Below are 23,756 nucleotides of genomic sequence, written 5' to 3' on the forward strand. Positions count from 1 at the left end.
TAATTTGTTCATTGGTATTTAAGGAGCATAAAATAATTATTTTTATATTTATTAATCAAGTTTCAAATCTAATTTTTTTAAAAAAAAATAGATTTGAAACTTGATTTTTTTTCATGTAGATGCATGAAAATGATCAATTCATGATTTTTTAGATTTTTATTTGAAGCTTGTTTTTGTGATCATAATAAGTTCTTGTTTAAAAAATAAAAATTTTGATAAAGAAATTATTTTGTCAGAATAAAAAATAAATGTGAGTAAGAAAACTAGGTTTTGATTAAAAGTATACTTTTTTTCTTTTTAAGTTCAAATAATTATAGTTTTTATGAATATTTTTTTTCTTATTACTGTTGTTTTTTATTCAATGAATTATGCTACTAACAAAAAAATAGTTTAATCATAAAAAAAATACATTAAACATAAGAGACGATTTCACGAGAGAGAAAAAAATATATTTTTCCTTCACAATTTTATTCATTGTTTTTTTTTCCCTGTGAATGTTTATTTTTACTATCGTATAATTAAATAAAAAATAGATTCTAAAGGGAAAAGTTATTAAATCTAACTAGAGTGATTGGTTAGGTGAGTTGATCTGTGTCTATCCAAAACATCACCATTTAAATATTAAAAAACATTAAAACTAGGTCAACCAGATCAACTCCTACATGATTTTATTTGGAACTAAGCTTGATCTCGGGGCCTGGTCAGCAGGTTGCCATGGTAACCAATTGGGTCAAGCTAAATTTAATAACATAACCAAAAAATTCCCTACAGGAATGCACATACAATCATGCTAATAAAAAAAAAAAACTGCTTAGTGTCTGCACTATGAAATGTGAGTAGTTTCATTATGGATTACGATAGTGAAGTGATGATTCTGTCTTTCACAAAAAAGAATAAATGAACTAGTCATCTGGGACAGTATGATCTTTTATAGGAGTTAGTTTGTCATTATAAAATTGATTGGGGTCATAAAGGTCTTTCTAAAATTACTTAATTACCCATAAAAACAAAAAATATTGACCTGGTGTCAAGAGACTATTTCATCATTTCGCTTTAATTTTACAAAGTAAAATGACTTAATTTCATATAAAATCAAAATTTTGTGAAGCTGGCTTTTAGGGGCATTCGTACATTCATCATTCTTTTTTTTTTGTTACAATGAGGGTGGTTAAGGGGTAGTTTGGTATTTTCATAGATATAGATTATTATTAAAAAAAACAAATTGGTTGGCGCGTGCAACGCGTGGCGTTGTCCAACAACCAAATGGTGGCATCCAGGGAGGCGTTCGAATCGTCTTAACATCCCCTCCATCACAACGCGACGCATGTGACCAACCTCCTTCTAGTTTGGCATCAACAACCTTTTTTTTTTCTCCTTTTTTTTTTCCTCGATTTTCATGTATGACCCTCTAAATTTTAAAAGGAACCCTTCAATTTGTTTTTCATTCGTATTTAATCCATGTTTTTTTATTACTATTTCTTTTATTTAAAATGATTTATAAAATTGTATTTTTTAAATTTCTTTATCCATAAGATTTGATCCTCATTCTTTTGATTGATATTTATTTTATTTGAGATTATTTTTAAAAATTATTTCTTTTGCAATTTCATTATTCTTAAGTTTTTTCCCTACCAGATTTGATTTTCTTTATTTTAACTGCTATTTTTATTGCCTTGAAGATTTTTTAAATTGATATATATAATTTTATACTTCAACATTGAATTAGTTGGAAATTGAATTTATTGATTGAGCTCAAGTCTAGAATTTTATGAATTGTGAGTTATTGAGATTAGTCGAGCTTTCTTTTGTTAGGGAAGGAATCGCTGCGCACCTGTCTTAATATCTAATAAAAGTACAGAGATTAGCCTATGTTCAAAAGATTTGCATGGTTTAGCTTGGTATTTTTTTCTTTTTCTTAAGTTTATTTTTTAAAAAATTTTACCCCTCAATATTTATTTAATAAAAAATTTCTCTGTTATTTTTTTTTTCTATAGGATTTTCATTAATTTTGAAAATAATCTGGGTTATCTCAGATCTTTTATTTGTCATTCTCTATTAAATTTAGTTTTTTTTTTATATAAATTTTATTTTGAATTAAATTAAATTATTTAATTAAATATAAACATAAAATGAAATTATATTTTATTTTTTATGGTTAATTACTGTTATTGTTTTTGCTTTGTTTACCATCGTTATTTTTTTAATCTTATTATTGAATTAATCAGGCTTGTTGAACTCAGTTAATAACCTAGGTTTTAAATTTTTCTTACTTTTCTTAAAGTACTAATTTTATGCGAATATCATTTTTTAACACTAGAAAAAATTTAATTCGGTATATCATAAAAGTAATAATTTGTGTTTCGAATTCACATAGCAATTATGGTCAATGACTTGTTAAGAATTATTCGAGACTCGTAAATTAATCTCTACTTTTATAATCTTAATATAATTCATTATAAATAATTAAAAATTACCATAAAATTGACACGTTTAACTAATATATTTTACTTTTATTTGCATACTGGATTTTTGTTAATTCGACTAAAAAAATATATTTGGGCCGAGAAATTCGTTAGCTAATCTATCATGATCAATGATGGGCCGTGGACGTGAATCTGAATCGTGGATTCACAATGAAGAAGACATGTCATTAAGTTCATAGACGACGCATCACTTGCAGCATCAATCCAGAACAAAAAACCAACCGCTTTCCCGTTTTCCCGCAAGCAAACAAAGAGTTACCAGTTGAGCATTCACCTGTGAAATCGAATCGGAGAATGAAATTAGCTTCAGATTTCCGAAACCGAATTTAGAAACTGGAATCGGGTAACTCATGAAGTACCATCACCAGAATCTGTCACAGCGAATGGCTTTTGCTGGGCTTTTCGTCCTTCTTCTACCCATTTTATCTCCTCATCTCTTCAGCCCGTTGAGCCGATCCTATCCTTCTCTCTTCTCCGTACGCTCTGCTTTCTATTCTCAACATTTTTCATATCTATCTGTGCCTGTACTAATCTGTAAATTAGTTGCATTTGCAGGAGTGGAATGCACCAAAACCCAGGCATTTGCCTCTACTGAAAGCTGCTTTAGATCGCCGTATTGTAAGTGTGTGCCCCCCTTTTCTTCTTTCTTAAAATTGGTCAAGAAATTCCAAGTTTGCAGTTTTCTACCTTTTCATTCAATCATTTTTTATTTCTTTATTTTGTTAGCCTGTTAGACAAAAGAATGAGCTGTGGTCTCCTTTGCCTTACCAAGGATGGAAGCCTTGCATTGAACCCACCACGATTCACAGTAAGCATTAACTGTTTAGCTAAAATAATAAACCAGATTCGTTGTCAATTAAATTAGGAAATAAATGAGAAAATACAATTTCTAACAAGGGTTCTTATATTTAATGTTATTCAAGCGTTGCCAACAAAGTCCCAAGGATATATCCAAGTGTTTCTTGATGGAGGGTTGAACCAACAAAGAATGGGAGTAAGTAACTGAATTGCCAAAATACATGTCTGTTTTTTCTTCTTTTCTTTTTTTAAATCCATTCTGTGAGAATTTGACTGATCCTTACAGTGATTTCTTGTTCTTGTTACTAAAGATATGTGATGCGGTCGCCGTTGCCAAAATACTGAATGCAACACTTGTGATCCCACACCTTGAAGTGAATGCTGTTTGGCAAGATACAAGGTACTTTGCGAGTAAGCTACCTTTGCAACCTCTCTTGCATTCTAGATTGCTGTAGAAACTCGAGACCTTAAAGTGAACATGTTCTTGCATGCAGTTCATTTGCGGATATATTTGATGTGGAACACTTTATTGATACCCTAAGTCATGATGTTGCAATAGTTAAAGAGCCACCCAGTGAGTACTGGTGGAGCACAAGAGAGTATTATGCTACAGGCATACGAGCTATGAGAATCAAAACAGCACCTGTCCATGGTTCAGCTGACTGGTATCTGGAAAATGTATTGCCTGTGTTGCAGAGGTTAGTAATTTTTTTATTAAATTGTTTTGAGGACCCCAATGATTTTATTGTCAGAGTTAAAAGAAAGCCATTCCTCGTGATTTATTGGATCTGTTGGGTAATTATTTCAAATTCTGCTATTTTTCTTTTATTAATTTATTTTCCTTTTATGGATTTTCTTTGGTATGTCCTCCTTGCACGTTGATAAGTCTACTTTCAGGCATTCTTTATTCGACTTGTATTCATTAAGGAAAATAATTGAAGAATAGCTAGGTTGGTGACCAAGGTGTGCTGTCAAAATGAAAAACAAATGGAGCAGTGTGGCTTGCTTTATGCATTGATTACTTGGCATCATTTGGTTTGAAGAGCCACATGACAATTAAAGCTATTGTGCTTTATTATAAGCTACCTCTGCTTTCAATTTCATCGTTGCATTTTAAGCTATTCTGCCAAAATTCACTTGAATTATCTTAGTTCATGATTTGAGCTGGAAAATATGTAAGGACCCCAATCAATATATCTTCAATTTACTGCACTGTGTTGATTCTTGCACTCATAATTGAACTTTAATGTTGCAGTTATGGAATTGCTGCCATTGCCCCATTTTCTCACCGCCTGGCTTTTGACAAATTGCCCCCAAATATCCAACGCCTACGTTGTAAAGTCAATTTTCACGCACTAACTTTCGTTCCTCATATCAGAGTGCTAGGAGATGCACTCGTAAATCGTCTCCGCCATCCGTTTGAGAAGTTTCATACCTCTGGAACTGGGTTCCTAAAGGAGAGGATGAATGATACCGAATCAGAGGGGTCTGGAAAGTTTGTCGTGTTACATCTTCGCTTTGATAAAGTATGTTCTTCAAATCTTTCAAATGATGGACAGAAACTTTTCATATTTGGATTTGGGAACTTTTTTGGACTATATTAAAGGAGTTAGTTGCAGAATTGGACACCTTTTTTTGGAAAGTATGAACTTTCTTGCACTTCATCGTTTGTAAATGTGCGTACCTCGATAGTCTTTAAGAAATCTAAAAATTGTTTGTTGATCATGCATTGTCAATTAAAACCTGCTTCTACAAATGCATTATAATCACCCATCTTGATGATTGCCTTTGATTACTATCACATACTATTTGTTTATCACTCTAGAGTTTCCTTTTAAAGCAAGCATGTTTTTCAATAGCTCTTACCCTAACCTGACCCCATTCAGGACATGGCTGCTCATTCATCATGTGATTTTGGTGGGGGTAAAGCTGAAAGACTTGCTCTAGCAAAATACCGTCAATTGCTTTGGCAGGGAAGAGTCTTAAACTCTCAGTTCACTGATGAGGCATTGAGAAAACAAGGGCGTTGTCCATTGACTCCTGAAGAGATTGGATTGCTGCTAGCAGCTTTGGGCTTCAGCAATAGCACCCGCCTCTACCTTGCATCACACAAGGTTAGTATCGTACCTTCTCTCTTGAAACTTGGGAAGCTTTACATTTATTTCAGGATTCACAATTTAGTATTGTATGTTGTTTGTCAATTGCCTTGCTGAAACAATAGACTTTGCTCTCCTGTGAGAATTTAACAGTTGGAGGGATGCCATTTTCAGGTTTATGGTGGAGAAGCAAGGATCTCTGCTTTAAAGAAATTATTCCCCCTTGTGGATCATAAAAAGAGCCTTGCCTCTGCAGAGGAACTGGCAAAGGTTGATGGCAAGGCTTCCTTGTTGGCTGCAGTTGACTATTATGTGAGTTTGCAGAGTGACATCTTTATCTCTGCTTCTCCTGGAAATATGCATAATGCTTTGGTAAGAAGAAAAGATCTCTGTTGATTTATATTTCTAAGCATTTGCTATTTGAATAAAACCAAAGTATTTCTTGAAGATCATAGATGGCATTAAGTACTATCCATATCATGAATTTTCATGGGCTATGTGAAAGGGTTGGATCCAATGCTCTCAGTCATATCTAATGTCTCTGGCGAAAGGAACTTTTGCAATACCACAAGTCGCATTTAACCATGATGCATAACTTTGGATTTTATGTGTGAATATTGTGGTGCAATATGAATTTTGTCGACCATAAGGTGACAGGGTACTTCTATTATCAGGTTGGACATAGAGCGTACCTAAACCTGAAGACCATAAGACCAAACATGGTGATGCTGGGCCCGCTTTTCCTGAACAAGAGCATGGAATGGCCAGAATTTCAGTATGCAGTTCTCAGTGGGCATAAAAGTAGACAAGGGCAGATCAGGCTGAGAAAGGAGAGGCAGTCGATATATACATATCCTATCCCTGACTGCTCGTGTCAGTCGTAACTGGGATGGGGACTAAATTTTGAGATTGCATTTTTGTAAGCATTGATGTCCTAGTAGTAAACTCTGTTTGTGGCTTGTACATTCTGATGTTTAGATGTAATTTAACTTCAGCTTCCGATAATGTTGCATTTAATAGTCACATTGTAAAAGAATGAGTGGTGATTTCAATTTAGCCACTTGGAAAAGCATCTTCTATTGTTGTTCCATTATGAAAGCCATTTTTTGAAATTCTGAAAATCAGGACAAATAATACAAATGCCAGGCGGCCATGTCCGAATGACATTGAACTCGAAATCTTGAGTCATTGTGGTAGATAGATGATATTTGTTTACCTTTAGAAACTGTGATTTGCTTGAGATAATTGGTCTGCAAGATACATCAATCCGATTTCCTAACTCAATCATCCATTATGAATATGATATCTCAGAAATTTAAATATAATTCCTTCAACTGAAACATCCGGCGAGTATCCACTGTAAACAGATTCTGTAGACCCTAATACATATTCCCTCCCTCGCCTCAATCCCCCCCCCCCCCCCCCAACCTTCTGATTAGCCCTAACTTTCAATTTGACAACAATTATTTACACATATAGGCTACTAATAATGACAATGAACTGCATGCAGCAAGGTTTAAAAACACAGCTGCCGTGTTCTTGCATAAATTTAATGGTTAAAGAGGCATAAACTACAACAAGCTTCTGATCACCTTCATCCTGCTAATCGCTTTGTGAGGTGCTAGGAACTGTCACGACTGTCTTTCTTATCCTTGCCAGAAGGAGATTGTCCTGCATTCTGGCTGGCAGCCAATTCCTTCGATTCTAAAGGGAAAGGAGATGAATCCATTTCTTCCTCAATTTCCTCAATTGGAAGAGTTCGTTTTGAGCCCTCCAAAGCAACACCAAGAACAATGTTCTCCTCCAATAAAGGTCTGGTCATTAATGGTGATGCAACAGATCTCTCAATATCCTGCTTACTCTGTGAAATGTCAGGACTCTCAGTTCTTTCACCGACAGATTCTGTGTTAGAAACTGAGGACCCCTCAGGCGTTGCTCCATTAGAGGTTATGCATTCAGAATTCGGTCCCAATGTCTCCTGCCATCTATCCCCCATATTTCCATTAGACTGCTGTGCTCCAGGACTGTTCTTAACTGAATTGTCAGGCGTTGAACTGATAAGTTGAGGATCAGATGCCGACACATCTGAGACCTTAGAATTTGTGCTGGAGTTGGAGGTAGATTTTGCAACGACCTTATCTCGTTTTGAATCAACAACTGGCATTGATCCAGCCTTGGCATCTGCTTTCAACTCAGATACCAGGGCTGCTTCAACCTTTGCATCTTTTTCCTCATTAGCACGAAGTGAACGATTTGAAGCTTTAACTTTATCTTCACTGTTAATTTTATAAGAGGGCTCGATCAGCAATAATGGATGGTTAGCAGTGGCTCCAGAACGTGTGAAAATGGAGTCAGAAAATGGCACATTCTCCAAATCAGCCTCACTGTATATTTTCTGTACTGTACGAATGGGCGTGGCAAGCCGAGCACAATGATGGCTGATAACTCTAAGAAGATCCAAGAGGACTGCTTCCTGTACCATTCCATTAACAATAACAGGTCAGTTTTGCTTCAAGTACTAAGATAGAGCAGATCAGCAGTCGCCCTATCCGATAAGGTTGATCTCTCTTCCATCAGATAAAACAATACATTGTCATTCCAAATGTTATTACATCAAGTAGATGACCAATAACTGATGGCTTATAGGAACCAAGTGGCTCTGCCATTATTTACTATTAATGGTCTCTCAGCATCCCAAACAATGCTGTCAGAATGCTTGGTTGGTGAGCAAAAGCTTTCTGGACAACAGTGAAATCTCTTTGCGAGTTTTGTTTCAGGTTTCTTTCATATATCCTTCAGTAATAGATGCATAATCACAGCATGGCTAGACTCTAACAGTTGCAACTCAGATACAATAGAGAAAATATTAACAACAGCAACGGAAATAAACTATTTGTCATCATAGCCTATAATATCTGGACAATCACATTTAAGTATTAATAAAAAATTAGTCTTACCTTTACGCACAGGTACTCTTCAAAATGTGAGGTTTTCACAAAGCATGAAACCAAAATCTGCATCAGAAAAACATTATGACATGGAGAAAAGGTTAATGTTGTGTTTCTAAATAAGAAACCCATAATAAAAACATTCGAAAAGCTCACACAGTTGAGATACCCAACAGAAAATGTCAGACAATTGGAAGATATGGCCATCCAGATGCCTTACAAAACATTACATGTGATTGTGCAGAAAAAGCAACCTCTACATGTAAGAGATCTAATAGATCTCTTTTTCTCGAAGAAAGAGAATTATATGTTTCAGTTGATTCATAATTGTGATCTGGGAAAGTTCAGGTTTGATTATTTTTCTGATGGTAGACATTCATTGATACTGTTCAACATTCATGAGCCAGTAAAAATATCATTTCAGAAAGATTGATGCAAACTGATGAAGTCAAGAAACTCAAGTCACCAGACACTTCATGTTGTTTGACACTATAAAATGTACAATCATGACAAATAAAGAAATTTCACTACCAAAGAGAAATTAATCAAAAATAAGGCCAAGGAAATGAATTCTCGTTATCTCTTTCCAGACGTCACTTCAACTTTCTTGTAAGGGCTTTCATTGTAAAAGCAGGTGAAAGAATCTCAACTCAGAAGAAGTATAATGCAATTAAAGCCTTACCATAAGAGCTTGATTCTCTGGATTGATATTATCCAGGAAAACTCTTCTGTGCAACCTTTGCTGCTCAATTTGCGGATTTTTGGCCAAAACTTTGCGCATATCAGCTACAATATTCTGCATGTAGAAAATGCAGCGCCTAACTTATATCCTCCTTTCAGGTCAAAGAAGCACCAAAAAGCACTAGATTGTTATAAAATATTTACAAGCAGGTGAACTGGTATTGCTCCTCACATTAATTTTTTTGACATCCAAGTGACTGATGGCAAGGTGGGTCTTGATGCGCCAATGAGTCTTCTGGCTAAGATTTCTCACAATACTCACACTGAACTTGTGGTTCGGAATGTGAACAGCTTCACGATCATCGCCTCTTATAATTGTTGGTGACCACCAGCCCACATGCTGGAACAGCATGAGAGTTTAATTAGATAAAGAACAATAAATGGTTAAAGCACCTAGAATTCAGTTTCTTCTCTCTTTTACAGAAAGGAATCATATCATTGATTCCTATTTCAGTTTAGATGAAGTTGACTGAAGAAAAAATAACATGCATATACATGATATGTTCTGAATAGTCTTATTCATACTCCCTATTTTCCTGCTTCACAATAAGATGAAGGAGAAAAGGACAAACCTCAACAGTACCAGAAACTTCATAACCTTCAATTTTTGTCTGAATCCATTCATTCAAAACAAATGGCCGTGTAGCATGGATCATTATACTTGAAAGGAAATTCGTAAATATCTGAATGCACAAACCAATCAGGTAAGTGAAGATCCATTTAAGGTCAACAAAAATCACATGATGTATCTTCAATATTAGAATCCACAATGAGTGATTCCAAAACTGCAGTGAGTTGTCGTAATGATATGCCTAGTAAGCCATAATTTACCTCTCGACCAGCAAGCGTGAGCAACACTGTACCAAGTCCTCCAGCTGTGAGCCACTTTTGTGTGGAGAAACCCAGCAATTCCATGAACAGAGATACAGCAGCAATCCAGACTGCAGTATAAACAGCTTTTCCAGCAAAACTAAAGCCCATCTGCCAAAGCAAGAAAAAACTACTTTATTCACGCGCTTAAATCACAAGCGACCTCTCTATAGGTAAATTTATAATCACGTGAGTCCTTGAGCAAAAACTTCCCAACAAAACAAATGAATCAAACACAACACTGATATGCTTCCTAAAACAAATAGAAATATGATGTGCTTTAAAACGTGATAGCTTTCAAGAGAATGGCAGGCGTTCCAACATTTGGAAATTATGGCATGATCGAAAAAAAAGAAGCAGCTTGCACTGGTTATTATGGGAACTCAGTAGAAGGTGAGCTGATGTATTGGCTTGAGAAACTTTGTCATCTGGCTACACATTGGATCTCATTGATTCCAAGAATTAAATTATAGACCACTTCAAGAAACACAGTGTCAAAGAACTATCTCAACCCAAAAGCTTAAACTATTAGGTGAGGTCCCAAGATATAATTTATATTATTCTCTAACATCCAACACATTTAATATGCATAAGACATTCCTAGCATTCTGTGCAGTCTCAGTGTTGGTCACCACATTTAATCAATTATTTCTTCCAAGTGTTCCATGATGAAAGTATGCACTTCTCCACTACAAGTTCCTGAGAACTGCAGCACTAGAAAGATGTTAAATATAGTAGAAAAATTTAAAAATCATGGAAAACATACATTTCTCGCATCACTGGATTCATTTGTCTCTGTGATGAATTTTTGTGCCTGTTGAATCAAGCTGTAAAGGGAAAAAAATGGTCATGTCTAAAAACATAGTTCCAAGTCCTCATATGAAATTGAAAACCAAAATACTAGGACAATCGACAACCTAGAACCTTGAAAGAATGGTATCATATCATCAACATCCAATGATAGCCAACAGCACTTGAAGCTTGAAAGTAAAAGTACAACCAATATGCGTAACCAGAAACCAACATAAAAATTGGGTTGCTACGTGATTAGTGGAAGTGAAAGAGCTAGCAGTGAACCCATCAACCAGCAATCAAGTATTTGACCATTTCTAAGAGTAACTATAAATGGATATAATTCCTAAAGACTAAGTGTGGGACCCAGGCAGACATACCTGGACAAACAATAGGCAAATGCCACCACGGTTGATAATGAACGAACAAAATTCAGAAGTCGTTGTTTCACAGCCTGGCTCACTTCTGATTGTAGAACTACTGGATCTAATGCTCTGAAATATACTGGCTATAGTTAGTGCTAAGTGAATGATGGGTACTGTATCTGGAAAAGAATTAACTCAACTTCTTACCTGCAGATGAGTGTTGCTCCAGTCCATAGCAGCAAAGGTTGAAGATAAGAGGTCATAACATAATGTGTGCTACTCTTTTTCCAACTATTATCAGATTTCTGCAGGAAATTGCCAGAAAGGAGTGGATCTGGAATTATATGATTGAGATAACAAAGCAGGATTAAGGGATCATTAGACCCCTGTTGAAGTAAAAGGCATGTAAGATGGTAATATAATCAATACATGGAGAAAAATAGTCCTTCCCAACCATATGAGTGGGCCAAGTCCCCATGCAGCAAAGGTAATGATACCAATAGCTGGGATCAATTTAAGCACCAGATTACTTCCACGAAGAGCATCATAGGACCTGCATGACACATCAAAAGTGTTAAGAAGACTTCTTTCTAGACGACACATTCCATAAGAGGGGGGAAAGGAAATGAAGTATTGCAGGAAATTGTCATGCAATTCACATTTAAGATGTGAAAATATTTTTGTGTTAAATACAGCTTGTGAACTCAAATACCAAATATAAACCAGAAATTAAGCTATAACCATAGAAAGGGGAAAAAATCTTAACAAAGCACTTGCATTGGTATGTGGATATGTGATACAAAATTCAGTCGCCCCATTTGAACAAATGCTCTGCAGGGATGGACACAAAAGATGTAAATGACATGTGAATATACCTTGTAAAGGCCAATGCTGCAGATTTCAGAACAGGAATCTCATTCCCTCCACCTGGAGTTAGAACAGATCGGCAGAGGAACACATTACATCTGGAAGGTACAGGACTCGGTGGCCCACGTGTGCTGTTTAGAAAATGAAGACCCCAAGGATCCAGTCGCTAAACATGCAACACAGAAATTCCTATGGTTTCAGACTCTTCTTACACAATAAATAAAAACTCATCATAAAAGAAATGTAACGCAGAGTGAGAATAAAACAGTAGCATCAATAACCTTCATGGACAGATTGAGATGAGAAATTTAAAACAAAAGACCACTAGTAATTGGGAGGGATTGCTTCTAAGTAACGTGTAATTCTTTTAAATCCATACCAAGAATTGAGAAGAGAGATTGGCATTAACCAGCTGCACTCTGCTCGCACTCTGTGAAAAAACAGGAAAATATAAACAGACCACGTAAATTTCAGTTTTGTATTCGCTTATTGGACTTCAATTCATATGAATTTAAAATAAAAATAAAAACGAAGAATTGCTTACAGTATATTGATTATTGCATCCATGACAATTGTGAACCCTTAGTTCATGAGACAATTTCATAGAACTAGCACTCGTCATACTCAAATTCAATGTTGAAGATGCTGTTGCTTGTTGCTCAATATTTCAAACTCACTTCACCTTAGAAACTCTAGCCTAAACTATGTTTAAAATCTGAGTGCACAGATCAAATACGTATATTAGTGTGCAGAACAAACAATTATTGAAACCTGCCAAGATCAAAGTTTCAGTGCATGAACCAAAACAGAAACTACATCAGCAATTAAGAACATGAATCTTGGAGCTAAAATATTGTAATATAACTTTCTTTTTAAGCCTAATGTAACAGGACTTTGACTTAATGCTAATTATTTTAGAAGAGGCTTCGATTTTCCTTCTCTCCACTACTTTCTCAACAACCAAACACAAAAAGAACTCCAGAACCTAATCAAAATCTAGACTGCAACTTTGAGTTCTTTTATCAGGAAACAAACGATGACATCTTCCGGGACAATTAGTGGGAAAATAAAGAGGGAAGGAGTAAAGAAATTGGATACCCTAAAGTTTCTGTTAACTTTCTTCGCACTTTCTACTGGGAAAAAAATAATGAACGGAGACTTCTTTTGTTAGGGAGAGTTTTGAAGTTGCCAAAATGGTTGCGATTTCGCTAACGTGCGCATGAGGTTGAATTTTGCTACTGCCCACGTGGTCCAATAGTATTACACAATTTCGGATTTTGTGTAATTCTTTATGGGATCCTTTGAATTTTTTAATCTTTTATAGCATACTATGCATATTTATGTGGCGCCTTGCCGGCTCTGGACTCATCCTTTGCTAACATGCGCGATACGCGTGTTGTTGTTGTTTGCAAGGCGACAACTCAACTAACATGCGCTTAGCGGTGAGGATAATTAAAAGAAAATTAATTTAAAAAAACCCAAAACAAAAAAATTAATCAAATAAATGAGGGTCAAAATTAAAATAAAAAAATAAAATTTATTTTTAATTTAAATTTAAAATTGAAAATAAAATTTAATTTAACAAAAGGATCCAAAAAAATTAAAACAGTCAAAAAAATAATGATCAAAATTAAAATAAAAAATAAAAATAATTTTTTTATTGAATGGTGAATTTGAAAAGAATGATTGATTTAACAAAAAAAATCCAAAAAAATCAAAATAATGAGAATCAAGTTAAAAGAAATAAAACATCACAAAATAAATTGAATTATGAAATTAAAAATAAATCAAAAATTCACAAAAGGACCGGTAACAAATTAAAAATTAAAAGAATAAGGACTAAAGTGAAAATTCTTATAAATCAAATGATAACTCTGAAATTTTGCATGAGCAATGTGAATTTTGAGGGCAGAATAGAAAAAAAAGGGGTAGAAAGCATTGCCAACGACAAATCACGCCGCAAAAAAAAAGAGGACTTCGTGGTGCTAATGACACAATGAAGAAGGATTTCGACTGCAAGGAGACGCTTTGCATACACCAACGTACCAACGTGTGCACTGCAAACGCCAAAAAGCCTTTTCTATTTAAATAATACTTAACATTTACTTAAAGACTAAATCACCCTTACTTTTCTTAGCAGTAACGGAAAAAATGGTGAAAAGACTGGAAAAACCTTGAACACAAGCTTTAAGTTTTTTGCTTTTCGGGATAAAATTATTATTTTACTGCATTTTAAAAGGTAAATGGATAAAAATATTTTTATAAGCCAACTTTAAAATTTTAATTTTCAAGGACAATGTAGTCATCTCGCTATGCATAAAAAAGTAAAAAAAAAACATATCTACCCCCAATTAATTTTTTTAATAATTAACATGTCATAATTTTAATGTTTTTAATAACTAGTGCGATTTTATGTAAGAACAGAAAATTCATTATTATACTATTCTAATAAATAATGCTTACGAGTTTATATAAATAATGTTTGCCCAAGCATAATTAACTTTGGATAATATAGAGAAAAGGAGAGGAGTACACTTTAAAATGTCAATAATTTCTCCTAATTCCTAGGATGTTTGGCATTTTTTATTATAATTGATGTGTATAAACAACTAAGAGTAAAAAAAATATTGAGTATAGACTTCTTTTTATATATAAGAAAAAAAAAACAAATATGTACAACTAAAAAACTTTTCATTAGATTTTCTAATTTATTTTATGAGAAAGTAAGTTCATTGATTAGATTAACTATAATAATATAATAAAAATATGATATGACGTTGAAGAGTTTATTTGGTATTATAATAATGGTTATTTTTTACAGTATTTTTGTAATGCATTGAAATAATTTTTTTTTATTTTTAAAATTAGTATATTAAAATAATATAAAAATACTAACAAAAATTAATTTATAAAAAAAATCAAACTTAAAAAAAATCCAGCGTAAAATCAAACATGCCAAATAATTATTTTGAAAGCTTTGAAAAAACAATTTCACGTGCCCAAAAGTTCCAAATCAAATTTTGTTGTTTTGTGAACGTGTTGGGTAAGGGGCAGTGTTGGACGTCGTGAAATTTTATGGAACAAATTTGAACAACACACGGCAATCCTTGTCAGCACTCATCCATGGACAGTGGCCATAGTTTCAAGAGAAATATAAACTTCGGCAAAAAACACGTGTGTGGTGCGTGGATATTCTTCGACGGCGTTTCTCGGGTGGACATTATTGCTTTTGTCACGTATGAAGACGAGTTTACGCTTCTTGTGGGCCTTCGCCAATGGACGATCAAATCACCTCCAGAGGGAAGGGTCCTTCCCTTTTTGGATTCGAACCCTGATTGTGGGCGAGGAGGGATTCGAACCCCTGACATCGTGGTTCGTAGCTATATACTCTAACCCTCTAAGCTAAAAGCCCCACCTCATCTCCACTGGATCTATTCCCTGAAATATCCTTAAAAAAAAAAACCTTTACTCTCTCCAGCCATTTCATTTCGGGTTAAGAAGATGCAAAAACACCTCTTTCTCTATAAGAACGGTGCGATCTGAGGCTTGAAGTGGGAGAGAGGGGCTAAGGGCTTCCACATCATCGTCACTGGGAAATTATGGGTATGTTTAGGAATGTGGTTACAGTTGTTTTTTAAAGTATTTTTTGTGCTGAAATACATTAAAATAATATTTTTTTATTTTTTTAAAAATTATTTTTGAGATCAGCGCATCAAAACATACAAAAAAAATTATTTTTTAGCAAAACAAAAAAAAATTGAATTTTTTGAAAACACGGGTTGCCCTGCGTTTCCAAACAGGTTCTATGTCACCGTTGCCAACAACGTCTGGAAACGCAGGCAAACCCGTGTTTTCAAAAAACTCAATTTTTTTTGCTAAAAAATAATTTTTTTTATGTTTTGGATCGTTTTGATGCGCTATCTCAAAAATAATTTTTAAAAAATAAAAAAAATATTATTTTAATGTATTTCAAAATAAAAACAAACTTTGAAAAACAACTGCAACCCCACTCCACACTCCCAAACAGCTAGGTTTGACATTTTAGAAATCAATGATTAAATTTCACAGAAATCAGAATCTAAAAATACTAAATTTTAATAGAAAATTGTCTTCCATTAAAAATTTATCAAATTTATTTTACTGAATAAATTAAAAATATATATATAAGGCTAAATTGAGCTTCTTATAATTTACTCATTTTTTTTATTTGAGCTTTTTTTTTTTTTACTTGCTTTTGTTTTTTCAGAAATTACTTTATATTCTATATCAAATGAATTTCTCAATTCAAATAAAAAATCAAACTATGCTCATATAATATATCATAAATTTCCACAAACAATAAATCATAATCTCCGTATACATGATTTCTCTCTCCTCGTGGTGATCTAAATCCAAATCAAGATGCTAATCTAGTGTTTTTATTTAAATTCTTTCTCTTTTCTCGTTTTGAACTAACAAAATCCTTGTAGTTTTTCAGCAGGCAAAGCATAAAAGCATGGCAGCCCATCAAATATAATGGAAGTTTGTGAGTTTTAGGGTTTGAATTATTGGATTTAAGGTTGAATTTTCGGTTTTATCATTTAAATTATTATAAAAAAGGATCTTATAATGTATAACAAAAGAGAAATAAGATCTTACATGGATTTTCCAGACATTTTAATATTTTTTCTTATCTTTATGTAAAAACGAATCATCCAACAGCTTGAGATGGCACTATCCCATTGGAAACTTGAAAGTTGAAGCATGTTCACCCTATAGGCTATAACACAAATTAAGCCGACAAGGTATTTCAACTTTCAATGAATAGCACATATTCACTTGACTCTGTTTAAGATTGAAAATCAAATAGCACATATTTTGAAAAAAAAAATGTATGCAATTGAAAATGATAAAAGAAATTATCAATCCGAGTTAATTTTTCAAACTTGTAATCTAGATGATTATATTAGAAACATCAAATTACGAAACTCAATTCTCAATTAATTAAATGTTGAATATGAAATTGAAAAAAAATATTAATTATATATAAAAAATAAAAATAAAAAATAAAAATTGAAGTAACGAAGATTAAATTTCAAAAATAAAATAAAATTTATTTTTTATTGAATAGTAAAATTCAAAAAAATAATTCAAAAAAGAACAAAAAAAACTGTAAAGGCCCTAAACATAGTTTGCAGGGGCAAAATTGTAATTCTACCCTACATTTTTTTTTTTTGGTAGCCAGCAGCGGGCACACTATCCATCACCAGCTGCAAGCATAGCATCGATAACCAACGTTGCCGTTGCAAGCAGCAACACGAGCCTGTGGCCTTGCACATCGACATCCCTTACTAGCCTGTGTCAGGCCAAACGCTCTAGCAACTAGCATTGTCGCATGTGGAGATGCAGCCACCCCGAAACCATTTGTTTTTTTAGAAAATTACCTTCGTCAATTTGTAGTTTGATCTTTATTTGACTCTGCAACTAGTTTTTTAAAATTTACATTTTATACCCTGAATTTTAAAGATAGGTAGCACTTTACATCATCGGTAGTTGGCGCAAAAAAAATCAACAAAAAATATCTCTATTATATTTTAAATAATGAATGAAGACCAATGAGGCCTCAAAAAAAAAAAAAAACCCACTAAGTGACCCTTTTTTTCTGAAAAAAAAACATTTTTCAATGTTTCAATAATAACAAAAATACCATAAATTTTAGTTTTCAACAAGATCTCCACTTTCCCCCACCACTTCCGTCCACAAGCAGCCATTATTTACCAAGAAAAGAATCCAACAACCTCCCCATCTTCAATTCTCTCAAGCTCTTCAATGCTAGTGGTATTGTCAACCCCTTGATCCTCAATTTTCTCATTCTTTTATGAAGTTGTCTTTACTCCATCTTGTCTATCATGCCCTTTAAGTGATATTTCAAGCAACTTTTTTTACCAAATTTGAAAACATCCTTTACTTTTTTATTTTGGGTATTTTTACATGTAAAAAATAAATATGATGGATGGAAAATTAGTTATTCTTATAAATTAAATATTTATTAATGAAAATAAAAAAATTACTCTAAAGAATAAAAATTTAATTATTTTTATGGTAAAACTACTTTACATCAATTGTTTCTCAAAATAACAATCTATTTAATATTTTTTTTAATTTATGACTGGAGTTTATTTTATGAAACTAAATAAGATATTACAAAACGATTTATTTCTAACATGAATAATTTTTTTTATTTGTCGCTTGACATTAAATTACTTATTTTTACGAGTTGAACACTATTTAAAAGGAAAATTTGAGGTGCTGGAATATCATATGGTCATCAGATAATTCATGCAAAATGTCTACTAAAGATTCATTTTCAATCACTATTAGAGAAATTTGAGTTTTGTTAATTAGAGGGGTGATGAGATTGAGAGCTAGTTGAGTCCCCATACCAAAAAATATTAAGGGACTGTTCAGAAAAAAAATCTAATTTTCTAAAAAAATAGAATAAGAAAAGGAAAAAAACTAGAATCTTTTGTTCAAAACCAATATTTTTATTTTATGATTTTCAAAATTTGTATTAAGTTTTAAAAATAATCTTTCTGTTTTTTCACAAACTTAAATAAGAAAACAAGTGCTTTCTACTAAAACGACAAGCAATACGATATTTCTCTTTTTGAATATAATCACTTTTATCAACACAAAACACTATAAATATTTATTTTACAATTTCAAATATATTTGTTTGATGTTATAAATTTTTATTTTACTATAAATATAGCAAGAATTGTTTTTTGAGCTTACAAGTAGCATGCAACTTTTCCAGGATAATTTTTTATATGAATAGAACAAAAGTAATAAATTTAATTAGATTATCACATAAACAAGATATTGAGATGAGTATTGTGAATTATAATTTTGGTTTTATAAAAACAGTAATAATTTAGGATTACTTTTATTTATTTTTATATTGTAAAATCTTCTTCTTCTTTATTGTCGAGCATGCCCCTATATTCCAAAGAAAAAAGTGTTTTTGTTTTCCAGTAAAATATCAAATTCTTAAAATATTATATTTTAAAAAAATCAAGAATGTGATTCTTTTTTTAAAAACAAGAAAATCGTATTGGTTTTTTTATTTTATTTTTGATGATTGATACATCATTAACTTGAGACTGAATTATCTTTTCAAATGATATGACAAGTGTCCTTTAATGCTGGTTTGGTGTATTTAGGAGAATAAATTATTCCATGTATTTAATTCTGGTATAACTCAGGTATAAATTTATTTTTAAAAATAATCAATTCAAGTTTTATAACTCTCAGGATCATTGAAGATTTACATGATTATTAACTTTAGAACCCGTATAATTAATCGAGATACGCGTAAATTAGCCCGAACAGTCGCATTAAAAAAAAAAAAACTCTTCATGAGTTCACAAGGATGAAACAGACATAGTAAAGGCACATCATTGAGAATTTTATATTTTTAACCATACACAAATAATCATATCCTCAATAATCAATTTCCCCTGGCATCTATAATAATATGCGTAACAAACACCCTCAAAGGTTCTGTCAACGAACTCGGCTTCTCCTTTGTTGTAGATGTGTTCATAACCAGTTTTGCTTTTGTCGAATTCTTAAACGCCTCTGGTCTGAAGCTGGAAGATGTTCTTTTGGAAAATCTGCCTTAGGCCTGGCCCATTAATACAGGTAACGGTTTCCCCCCGTTAATACGTATAAATGAATGGAATTGAGCGGAGTCGAATGTACAAATGAAGCTTGTGTTTCGTAGTTGAATCATATGTTTGACAAACTTTATAAATAATATTTTAAAATCTCATGATTTAAGTTTTTTAATTAAAATTATATTATAATATGGTATCAAAATTTTATTGATCAGATAATCATGAATTCAAATCTTTTTATCCTGTTTTATTTGATAAAATCTAACACAAGATATTGTAAATTTTAAAAAATAATATAAATTATATCTCGAAGTCTCACATGTTAATTTAAGTTTTTGGTTAAGATGTTTTTTGATAAATTACAATGATATATACAGAACAAATTAAATTGATCTTTATAAATAACATACTTACACACACATGGTATTTTCAAATAGCACAAACTCTAGTTTTATACGATGTGATATTTATTATAATCCATCAGCTTATACATCATAGTGAATTTAAAGTGAAAGAAATGTATAATAATATTAACATATTAATTACCATCCTTAGAATAATTTTTATTGTCACTAATAAGGGTTCTATTTGAGTGAAAGAGTCAATTGGAGCATTCTATTTATCTAGACTTTCATTTTTAACTCATATTTTCTTTTTAGACTTAATGCATCCTACCCGAGTCCATGCTTTGCTATGGGATGGATCAAAATCCAGTTACTGCATTATTAAAAATGCAAGTGTCGCTATTTTTTGTACATATGATAAAATATTTGAAATAAAAAATAAAAACATGATTAGTATATCAAATCAAATTAATTAACCACCATATACATTAATAAATAAATAAATAAATAGGTGTGGCTTTTTTTGACCTAACTGGTCAAGAGCAAATTGATCACCCCGCCCAAATAGCAATCTGGTTATAAAAAGAAATTTCACGCGGTTGTTGTTTTCACCTATGCCTAACCCTAGCTCAAATGTAAAACAATAAAATGTTAAATGGTTAAATCGCAAAAAAAATCCAAGGAGTGAAATGAAAAGATGGTGATACGTTGTATTGACCCTTGAAATTGACGACCATAGTTTATAGACACGATCACAATGACTTCACTCAGTTGGACAATCTGTCTTTTTCTTTTTCCTTCACTTATCCTCCTTATGGTTAGGCTTTGATCGGGTATCAATTGACACTGGGTTTGATTAAAGAATGAGGATGGAATTTAAAAAATAAATAAATATTAAATGATAGGATTGAAAAAACATTAACTTAAAATAACACAAACAAACCCGGATAAATCTTCTAAACCTTGGTCGATATCTCAAATTCACAACTCGTGAAATCTTAAATTTAAATTCAATTAAGAAGCTTAATTTCCAACTAATTTAATGTTGAAAGATGAAATCGTAAAAAATAAATTTTCCAAAGAAATAAGAATTGCAATAAAAAGAATAAGGATCAAGTCACGTAAGAAAAAAATTTGAAGGAGGATGAAATTGTAAAAAAAAATCCAATTCAGAAAACCATTCGAAACAAAACAAATAGCAATCAAAATAATATAGACTAAATCTGATAAATAAAAAATTAAAATGGGATGACATTAAAAAACAAATAAATATTGAAGGATAAAACTAAATAAAAAAACATTAGCTCAAAAAAAGAGAAAAAAAAACCAAGCAAACCCGGGTCCCCTAAACATGAGTTAATCTTTTAAACTTGTAACCCGTGGAATCCTAGATTCAGGTTTAATCAATAAGCTTAATTCCCAACTAATTTAACTTTGGAGGATGAAATCACAAAAAATAAACTAAATTACAAAAAAAAAATTTAAAAAGAATTCCAGTAAAAAGAATAAGGATCAAATCACATAGCAAAAAAGAATAAAGGAGGATGAAAATTGTAAAAAAACATCAATCCTGAAATTTATTTAAACCAAAATAAATAGCAATAAAAAGAATATGAATCAGATATGACAGATAAAAAATTCAAGGAGGAAATTCAAGGAGGATGAAAATGAAAAATAAAAAAATATTGAATGATAAAACTAAAAAAATAGTTTAAAAATGAAAAAAAGAAGAAGCAAATTTGGATGAATCTCCTAAACTTGGATTAATCTTCCAAACTTGCAACCCATGTAATTCTAAATTCAGGTTCAATAAAGAAGCTCAATTCTCAGCCAATTTAATTTTGGAGGATGAAATCGCAAAAAATAAATTAAATTAAAAATAAATTTTTTAAAAAAAAGAATTGCAATTAAAAAAATGAGGATCAAATCACATAGGAAAAAAAAATAAAGGATGACAATTGTAAAAAACATCAACCCTGAAAATTATTTAAACCAAAACAAATAAGGATCAAATCTGACAGATAAAAAATTAAAGGAGGATGAAATTGAAAAAATTTCAATTTTAAAAACCATTTCAAATAAAAAGTATTAATCAAAAGAATATGGATTAAATTCGAAGAAAAAAAAATTGAATGACTATTTTGAAAATCTAGAGTGACATGCACGAAAATCGAGGTGGAGAGGGAAAAGAAAAAAAAAAGTCAACAAGGAAGCCCATTATTGATCGCAGAACGCCACTACACGCGTTACCTAAAAACAACGGAGTGTCTGAAGCAGTAGCTCATGCATTGCACGTGCTAGTCGGTTTTTTTTTATTAATATTTTATATTTATTAAAGGACTAAATTTTTCCAGACTCAATATAATTATAACAAAACAAACAAGGGTGAAAAGACAAAATAACCCCTAGAAGTCAATTTATTAATTTTTGCTTTCTAACGGTATTTTTGTCATTGAAATGTGCTAATCATAAGGAAAAGATGAAAATGACCCTGGATGATAATTTTTTATTTTTTATTTTTTAAGAGTGATTTAATAATTGCATTGTGTTGAAGAAAAGTAAAAAGACTTATTTCTTCATAATAACTAATGGCCAACAATAAGGCCACTGAATTTTTTTTTTTTTTTGCGTGTGAAGAGCAAAATGATAATTATATAGTTTTCAATGAACAGTGAAGTGTGTCCAAGTCTACAATAATTTTTCCTTCCTTTTTAGTTTTTAATTCGTGTCTAAAGTCTAAACAAAAAACAATGCAATGGTTTCACCATACATTATTTCATCGTAAAAGTGATTTCAAGATGCATTTAAGTCAGGAAATAAGTAAATTCGTCCTACTAGCTAGATCATATGACCGAAATAATCATTGATTAAGAAAATTCTGCTTTATTGTATATTTGTACGGAATTAATATCCCATTAATATCGTCATGCGGTGGTGAATCCGAGTGGCTATCAGCTGGCCTGCAATCGAACACATCATAGTTAATATCAAAAATTTTGGAGCCCAATAACAAAATAGGGATTTCTCAAAAGGTTGAGATTTTCAGAGACTTGAACCATATTCGTTACGAGAAATCAATTTCTTTCTTGATATTTTTTTTTTGTTTGACTGCTACACTGCCTATCTACTTTCTCCTTTTACCTTTCGATACAAATTTTGCAATGATGATTCCAAAAGCGAGCACAAACAAGAAAGTAAACTGGTCAAGTGAAAAATAAAAAATGGTTAGCCGTTGAAGTAGTTGAGAACTTGAGATCTTATTTCGAAAAATCTAGCCGCCACTTCTTTTGAAGAGGCCCTTCAGAATGTGCTTTTTTTATATTATTATTATTATTATTATTATTATTATTATTTTATCCAATAAAGATTTTTGGGGGTAATGATAATCCAAGGCTGCTATTGCTTGGAGGGTAAAGAGGTCAAAAGTTTTTAAAAATCATTTTTTCTGGTTTTGAAAATTTTTAACAACAACTTGCTGGTTTTTTTAAAAAAACCACGGACTATTGAATTCAATGTGTATAAAAAATAAATAAATTTAAGAGTTATATTATAATACCAAAAGGATTGGATCAAAGTAAAAAGAGTTTAAAAGTTTGAGGATAAAAGTGTGGAGGATGAAATTTCAAACTTTATTCCCGAACATATCCAAACAAGCCACGACATGAGTCAGCAGGAGCTCCCAGCTGCCATGTGAATATATCCTTTCTCTCCCTACAACTTGACATCATATATATATATATATATATATAGACACACATTATATTACATTATATTTTTAATGTCATATACATATA

The 23,756-nt window shown here is 32.0% G+C and overlaps 2 protein-coding genes and 1 long non-coding RNA gene across 5 annotated transcripts; 2 read left to right on the plus strand and 1 right to left on the minus strand.

Annotated features, from left to right (window-relative positions):
- The first annotated feature begins 2,665 nt into the window (after positions 1-2,665).
- On the plus strand, positions 2,666-6,467 carry LOC7467200 (O-fucosyltransferase 31). Of its 2 annotated transcripts, none has more exons than XM_024596255.2 (10): positions 2,666-2,959; positions 3,039-3,101; positions 3,210-3,291; positions 3,407-3,477; positions 3,593-3,692; positions 3,841-3,979; positions 4,537-4,807; positions 5,168-5,395; positions 5,552-5,749; positions 6,052-6,467. In XM_024596255.2, the coding sequence occupies exons 1-10, from the start codon at positions 2,834-2,836 to the stop codon at positions 6,259-6,261; spliced, it is 1,488 nt and encodes a 495-aa protein (XP_024452023.1). In that variant the 5' UTR covers positions 2,666-2,833; the 3' UTR covers positions 6,262-6,467. The 2 variants fall into 2 exon arrangements, with proteins under 2 accessions (XP_024452023.1, XP_002301095.3); XM_002301059.4 differs by having other exon boundaries at positions 2,667-2,959; positions 3,593-3,681; positions 3,776-3,979.
- Positions 6,468-6,648: 181 nt separating this feature from the next.
- Positions 6,649-13,121, minus strand: LOC7467201 (mechanosensitive ion channel protein 2, chloroplastic). Of its 2 annotated transcripts, XM_024596253.2 has the most exons (13): positions 12,505-13,121; positions 12,340-12,390; positions 11,969-12,126; positions 11,523-11,646; positions 11,301-11,398; positions 11,109-11,222; positions 10,703-10,763; positions 9,898-10,047; positions 9,639-9,749; positions 9,239-9,406; positions 9,008-9,121; positions 8,335-8,391; positions 6,649-7,850 (listed from the first exon to the last, which is right to left on the minus strand). In XM_024596253.2, exons 1-13 carry the CDS (start codon positions 12,580-12,582, stop codon positions 6,999-7,001), a joined length of 2,136 nt encoding a protein of 711 aa, XP_024452021.2. In that variant the 5' UTR covers positions 12,583-13,121; the 3' UTR covers positions 6,649-6,998. The 2 variants fall into 2 exon arrangements, with proteins under 2 accessions (XP_024452021.2, XP_024452022.2); XM_024596254.2 differs by lacking the exon at positions 12,505-13,121 and having other exon boundaries at positions 11,548-11,646; positions 12,242-12,362.
- Positions 9,631-10,375, plus strand: LOC127904998 (uncharacterized). The gene is made up of 3 exons (XR_008058540.1): positions 9,631-9,770; positions 9,858-10,109; positions 10,231-10,375. It is a non-coding gene; the product is annotated as an uncharacterized LOC127904998 (long non-coding RNA).
- Positions 13,122-23,756: the final 10,635 nt, after the last annotated feature.

The sequence above is a fragment of the Populus trichocarpa genome, chromosome 2, assembly GCF_000002775.5.
Source record: "Populus trichocarpa isolate Nisqually-1 chromosome 2, P.trichocarpa_v4.1, whole genome shotgun sequence".
Classification (NCBI taxonomy): domain Eukaryota; kingdom Viridiplantae; phylum Streptophyta; class Magnoliopsida; order Malpighiales; family Salicaceae; genus Populus; species Populus trichocarpa.